Source organism: Ursus arctos, unplaced genomic scaffold (assembly GCF_023065955.2).
Source record: "Ursus arctos isolate Adak ecotype North America unplaced genomic scaffold, UrsArc2.0 scaffold_14, whole genome shotgun sequence".
Lineage (NCBI taxonomy): Eukaryota > Metazoa > Chordata > Mammalia > Carnivora > Ursidae > Ursus > Ursus arctos.
The window spans coordinates 23,726,165-23,733,733 of record NW_026622808.1 but is presented as its reverse complement, the minus strand read 5'-3'; the positions used below and the strand labels follow the sequence as shown (position 1 = coordinate 23,733,733).

The following is a 7,569-nucleotide window of genomic DNA, read 5'->3' as shown; positions in this document are numbered from 1 at the left end:
GCATCCTATATTCCTTCCATAGACAATGCCTAAAACACAGCACCCAGTTAATATTCCTGAAATTTAGGGGGGTTTCTCAATAAAACTTCAGAATTCAAGACCCGTAGGGAAAAGAAGTGTTGGAAGAAAAATCAAACAATAAGATGACATGGGGGAATCCCCTAGAGTGGACCAAATCCATACATAAAATATTAAAATAAATTTCTGGACTGCAAAATATAAAATGTACCATTTCAAATCTGTGAGTAATGCAAGATTGTATGAAAATTAGTCATGATATTTCCCTCTTTCCCAAAGTAATCTCCAACACATGGAACCAGGAAATGATACAGAAATTTCTGAATTTTATCTTCTGGGATTTTCAGAGAAACCAGAACTGCAGCCCCTCATATTTGGGCTTTTCCTCTCCATGTACCTGATCACTGTGTTTGGAAACCTGCTCCTCATCCTGGCCGTCAGCTCTGACTCCCACCTCCACACCCCCATGTACTTCTTCCTGGCCAACCTGTCCTTTGCAGACATCTGTTTCACCTCTACCACCGTCCCCAAGATGCTGTGGCACATCCAGACTCAGAGCCAAGTTATCACTTATGAAGGCTGCATCACTCAGATATACTTTTTCCTACTGTTTATTGGATTGGACAACTTTCTTCTGGCTGTGATGGCCTGTGACCGATTCGTGGCCATCTGTCACCCCCTGCACTACATGGTCATGATGAAACCCTCCTACTGCATGCTGCTTGTGCTGATGTCCTGGATGATGAGTGCCCTGAATTCCTTATCACAAAGCTTAATGGTATTGTGGCTGTCCTTCTGTAGAGAGGTGGGAATCTCCCATTTTTTCTGTGAAATCAACCAGGTAGTCCAACTTGCCTGTTCTGAAAACTTTCTTAATGACATGGTGATGCATTTTGCAGCTGGATTGTTGGGTGGTGCTTCCCTGGCTGGGATTCTTTACTCTTACTCTAAGATTATTTCCTCCATATGTGGAATATCATCAGCTCAGGGCAAATATAAAGCATTTTCCACCTGTTCGTCTCACCTCTTGGTTGTCTCCTTATTTTATTGTACGGGCCTAGGAGTGTACCTTAGCTCTGCTGCTCCCCAGAGCTCCCACGCAAGTGCAGTGGCCTCGGTGATGTACACGGTGGTCACCCCCATGCTGAACCCCTTCATCTACAGCCTGAGGAACAGAGACATAAAGGGGGCTCTGAAAAGAATTGTTGGGGTTCCAGTGATGTGAGGGCCCATTGTCCTGGGGCTGAAGAAGTGCCCATGATTGCAGGGCTCACAGCCTCAGAGCCTGGACCTGCTATTCTTTGATCAGGCTGTGGAAGTAGAATCTGCTACTTCCACATATTTCATGGAATTTCCATTTGTTTGAATAATTCACCTTCTCCATACATTTAAGTAACTCACTTATTAAGTTTCTGCTCTGTCTGATATACAGACAGTTTTCTTCTTTTTCCATTTTCATATGTCCCCTGTGTTTTCCCCAAAGTTGGATCTCAAATGCAAGGGAATTTCTCTATCTTACAAGGAGCAAGTTGGATTTCTTAAAATACTTTCATTTCAGGAGCTCCTGGGTGGTTCAGATGATTAAGCATCACCTTTGGCTCAGGTCATGATCCCAGGGTCTTGGGAGGGAGCCCAGTGTTGGGCTCCCTGGTCAGCAGGGATCCTGCTTCTCCCTCTCCTCCTTGCTTGTGCTCTCTGTCACTATCTCTCCCCAATAAATAAATAAAATCTTTAAAAACCACTTTCATTTCAAATGACTTATATCATGCTGGGTAAATTTTCCCTCGATTTCCCAAAGGAATATTGATGACTTGTATTCTTCAATGGATGAAATTACACTTGGCCACTAAGCCCGCCACATAACTTTATTGTGGATGAAAATACAAAACCAGTTTTCACCTTGAGTCTGTCCATCTTTTCACATCGCTACCTTCACTCCTCTTCCTGATGATGTGGACTCTAACCTTGTTCTGTTTACATCTCAGGTTCCTGACAGGGATGCTCAGGCTTGGAAAGCCGGGACACTCCCCTGGGCCCCTATGCTTGCGGACATTCCCACAGATGCTTCCCTGACCAGAGCCTCTGCTATGGCTGCACCAGCCCTTGGGTTCTCACTGTGACTGCAAGACAGGCCTCAGCAGCACCATCAGAGAACTCTAACAAAACCAGGTTTACTATTCACAGGTCCTGGAGGACAGAGGCAGAGCAGTCTGGGAGAGAGGGGGCTGAGATTCAGAGGGAGAGAGAAAGGCCACGACTGGGGGCCCTGCTTTTGTTGGGGTCCATGAGTAGAGTGGCTAAGGCTTACTAGGTTCACTCTTCAGTGACAGTTTTAAAACATAAGAATGAAATTCTGCCATGGAGAGGGGAAGTGGGGTCACTCATATGACAGTATGGAGGTTACCCAGGGCTTTCTGAAGAGTACTTCATGGCTGGGGCCACCTGAGACCTTATGTGATAATAGTGTCCCACACCTGAAAGTGTGTTTATTCAGCATGGTTGTCCTTGAAATGGATGCCTTAGAAATCAAAATCTTAATTTCTGGCAATCTCTCTACTACCATGATACTGTGGGGTTTTTGCTTTTTTTATTTAATTTAAAAAAATTTAATTTGTTTTTAAATTTTATTATGTTATATTAGTCACCATACAATACATCATTAGTTTTTGATGTAGTGTTCCATGATTCATTATTTGTGTATAACACCCAGTGCTCCATGCAATACATGCCCTTCTTAATACCCATCACCAGGCTAACCCATCTTCTCACCCTCTTCCCCTAAAAAATATTGTATAAATAATCTTGGTTTATTCTATTATTCTCCTAGGTGTCCAGAATACCTACCACAGCTACTGCCAAGCACTGATTAGCAAACGTATATGTCCCGTGGAGTCTACATTGAAAGACATATAAGAATAAATAGTGACCTCACATGTTCTCAGTGTCAGAGATGACCGTCAACATGAGGATGCATTTTATTTGGGTTAATGCCCAGTAGTGTAATTACTGGACCATATGATACTTCTATTTTCAGTTTTTTGAGGAACTTCTATTCTGTTTTCCACATTGGCTCCTCCGGTTTGCATTCCCACCAACAGTGTGCAATGGTTTCTCTTACTCAACAGATTATACAACTCATCACCATACAATTCCACTTGATACTAAAGACATTATAGCAAGCCATGTGCTTTCAGGATGGCTTATTACTCAGCAACATTCATAATCATTCTGTTATTCAAGTTTATTTCAGATAACTTTTAAAAATTGCCGGTAGGCACATCTGGGTGGCTCAGTCAGTTGAGCTTCCAACTCGTGGTTTTGGCTTAGGTCATGGTCTCAGGTTCATAGGATGAAGCCCGACTTTGGGCCCCAAGCTTAGCTAGGAGTCTTCTCGAGATTCTCTCTCCCTCTCCTTGTGCCCCATCCCACTTTCTCTCTCTCTCTCCCTCTCACTCTCCCTCTCTCAAATAAATAAACAAATCTTAAACAAAAAGAGGGACTCTAATGAAGATCCTTTTCTGGCACCAAGAAGACTTTGGAAGGACATGCATCTTTGTGGAGAATAAACTGTGAACCAGAATCATGTAACTCAGCAGGAATTTACACTCTCTGTGTCCTGCAGAAACCTTTTGCTTTTAGCCCAATGAGACTCGTTTTTGGCTCTGACATCCAGGACTGGAAGAACGTAAATTTGTTTCTTCTAAACCCTCAGTGTGATAACTGTGATAGCACCAATAGGAAAGTGACAAAGCCATTTCTCTAATAAAATTATCATCGAAGAATCTGAATTTAAGCCTCTCAGGTAATTCACTTAGTTTCCTTGGGTAATGGCCCTTTGTGTTGAAAAGGCCCTTCTACCTTAAGTAGAAGAAAAAATCTAAAAAACAGTTTGGAGATATTCAGTCCTATTAGCTGGTATAGAGGAGTGCTCCTTGCATAAAGGTCAATGTGGTTCTGTCTTTGAGGCCTCCGGGCAATAAGATAGGAAAACGGATACACTGTGTACAATAAGGCCACCTATTCTCTAATTTTTCCGTCTAAATTTCTACATTCTTAACATTTCACCTGAAAGCAAATGTTCATTCTTTTAATTTCTTTACCCTCCAAGTTTCTCTCAAGCTTCCTTTCAACACAATAGGTAGGTTATAATGGGTTATAATGAGGGTTATGAGCCTGCTGAATGTACATCTATGCATGTGAGTGTGTTTTCTTGAAATTAAAATGTATATGAATATACAGACATTTACATACACACAGCCCTCAGTCTTGAACATTCTTTGGACCCAAAAAGTATTTCCACACATTTCATCTAACCTTACAACATCTTTGAAGTTATGTTTATGATTCCACATTGCCTTCAGAAGAAAACGAAGGCTGGAGGGATTACACCTTAACAGTTGCATAATGAAGTAGTAAGAGCTTACTGTGTACCTTTGGGAGCTCTATGGAAATGGAATCAGGCAACGTGTTCTCATGCTTTTTCAATGACTCTTTCAATTCCTAAAGTTATACACTTTAAATATGTACAGTGTATCCCATGTTTTTTTTACACTCTTTTATTTTTATTTCATATATGAACACTTGCCAAATTTATCATAACTTTCTTGAAGAACCACAAATTAAATATTTTGTATACTGCATTTGATTAGATACAAGCAACAGTAGTATGATGTTCTTTTAGTTAGACCTCGAAATGAATTTAAGCTACTTTTATTTATTTTTATTTTTTTTTCACATGAAGGTGATTTTTATTTATTTTATTTATTTTATTTTTTTATAATGATTTTTTATTATATTATGTTAGTCACCATACAGTACATCCCCGGTTTTCGATGTAAGGCTTGATGATTCATTAGTTGTGAATAACACCCAGTGCACCATGCAATATGTGCCCTCCTTACTACCCATCACCGGCCTATCCCATTCCCCCAACCCCCTCCCCTCTGTAGGCCTCAGTTTGTTTCTCATAGTCCATAGTCTCTCATGTTTCATTCCCCCTTCTGATTACCCCCCCTTCCTTATCCCTTTCTTCCCCTACTGATCATTCTAGTTCTTATGTTCCATAGATGAGAGAAATCATATAATAGTTGTCTTTCTCTGCTTGACTTATTTCACTTAGCATTATCTCCTCCAGTGCCGTCCATGTTGTAACAAATGTTGAGAACTCGTTCTTTCTGATAGCTGAGTAATATTCCATTGTATATATGGACCACACTTCTTAATCCAGTCATCTGTTGAAGGGCATCTCGGCTCCTTCCACAATTTAGCTATTGTGGACATTGCTGCTATGAACATTGGGGTGCATATGGCCCTTCTCTTCACTACGTTGGTATCTTTGGGGTAAACACCCAGTAGTGCAATGGCTGGATCATAGGGTAGCTCAATTTTTAACTTTTTAAGGGACCTCCACTGTTTTCCAGAGTGGCTGTACCAACTTGCATTCCCACCAACAATGTAGAAGGGATCCCCTTTCTCCACATCCTCTCCAACAATTGTTGTTACTTGCCTTGTCTATTTTTGCCATTCTAACTGGTGTAAGGTGGTATCTCAGTGTGGTTTTGATTTGAAATTTCTTGATGGCTAATGATTTTGAACATTTTTTCATGTGTCTGTTAGCCATTTGTATGTCTTCATTGGAAAAGTGTCTGTTCATATCTTCTGCCCATTTTTTTTTTTGCGATTTTATTTTTTTTTATTTATTTATTTTTTTAAATGATTTTTTATTATATTATGTTAGTCACCATACAGTACATCCCCGGTTTTCGATGTAAGGCTCGATGATTAATTAGTTGTGTATAACACCCAGGGCACCATGCAATACGTGCCCTCCTTACTACCCATCACCGGTCTATCCCATTCCCCCACCCCCCTCCCCTCTGAGGCCCTCAGTTTGTTTCTCATAGTCCATAGTCTCTCATGTTTCATTCCCCCTTCTGATTACCCCCCCTTTCTTTATCCCTTTCTTCCCCTACCGATCATCCTAGTTCTTATGTTCCATAGATGAGAGAAATCATATGATAGTTGTCTTTCTCTGCTTGACTTATTTCACTAAGCATTATCTCCTCCAGTGCCGTCCATGTTGTAGCAAATGTTGAGAACTCGTTCTTTCTGATAGCTGAGTAATATTCCATTGTATATATGGACCACAACTTCTTAATCCAGTCATCTGTTGAAGGGCATCTCGGCTCCTTCCACAATTTAGCTATTGTGGACATTGCTGCTATGAACATTGGGGTGCATATGGCCCTTCTCTTCACTACATCTGTATCTTTGGGGTAGATACCCAGTAGTGCAATGGCTGGATCATAAGGGAGCTCAATTTTTAACTTTTTAAGGGACCTCCACACGGTTTTCCAGAGTGGCTGTACCAACTTGCATTCCCACCAACAATGTAGGAGGGATCCCCTTTCTCCACATCCTCTCCAACAATTGTTGTCTCTTGCCTTGTCTATTTTTGCCATTCTAACTGGCGTAAGGTGGTATCTCAGTGTGGTTTTGATTTGAATTTCCTTGATGGCTAATGATTTTGAACATTTTTTCATGTGTCTGTTAGCCATTTGTATGTCTTCATTGGAAAAGTGTCCGTGCATATCTTCTGCCCATTTTTTGATTTCTTTATTTGTTTCTCGTGTATTGAGTTTGAGAAGTTCTTTGTAGATCTTGGATACCAGTCCTTTATCTGTAGTGTCATTTGCAAATATATTCTCCCATTCCGTGGGCTGCCTCTTAGTTTTTCTGACTGTTTCCTTGGCTGTGCAGAAACTTTTAATCTTGATGAAGTCCCATAAATTCATTTTATCTTTTGTTTCTCTTGCCTTTGGGGATGTGTCATGAAAAAGGTTGCTTTGGCTGATGTCGTAGAGGTTGCTGCCTATGTTCTCCTCTAGAATTTTGATGGATTCCTGTCTCACAACGAGGTCTTTCATCCATTTGGAGTTTATTTTTGTGTATGGTGTGAGATAGTGGTCAAGTTTCATTCTTTTGCATGTAGCTGTCCAATTTTCCCAGCACCATTTATTGAAGAGACTGTCTTTTTCCCACCGGATGTTTTTTCCTGCTTTATCAAATATTAGTTGCCCAAAGAGCTAAGGGTCCATTTCTGGGCTCTCTATTCTGTTCCATTGGTCTATGTGTCTGTTTTTGTGCCAGTACCATGCTGTCTTTGTGATCACAGCTTTGTAGCACAGCTCGAAATCCGGCACTGTGATGCCCCCAGCTTTGTTTTTCCTTTTCAACAGTTCCTTGGAGATTCGGGGTCTTTTCTGGTTCTATACAAATTTAAGGACTATTTGTTCCAGTTCTTTGAAAAATGTCCTTGGTATTTTGATCGGGATAGCATTGAAAGTGTAGATTGCTCTGGGTAGCATGGACATTTTAACTATGTTAATTCTTCCGATCCATGAGCATGGAATATCTTTCCATCTTTTTATGTCTTCCTCAATGTCTTTTAAGAGTGATTTATAGTTTCTAGAATAAAGGTCCTTTACGTCTCTGGTTAAGTTAATTCCAAGATAACATATGGTTTTTGGTGCTATTGTAAATGGGATGGAT

The 7,569-nt window shown here is 40.6% G+C and overlaps 1 protein-coding gene across 1 annotated transcript; it reads left to right on the top strand.

The window, feature by feature from the left end:
- Positions 1–310: 310 nt before the first annotated feature.
- LOC113248927 (olfactory receptor 7A17-like) lies at positions 311–1,243 on the top strand. The gene has a single exon (XM_026490517.2). The coding sequence runs from the start codon at positions 311–313 to the stop codon at positions 1,241–1,243; it is 933 nt and encodes a 310-aa protein (XP_026346302.2).
- The last annotated feature ends 6,326 nt before the right edge of the window (positions 1,244–7,569 follow it).

Coding starts and splice junctions, on each gene's coding strand:
- LOC113248927 (XM_026490517.2), top strand. CDS start 311: ATGGAACCAGGAAATGATACAGAAATTTCTGAATTTTATCTTCTGGGA.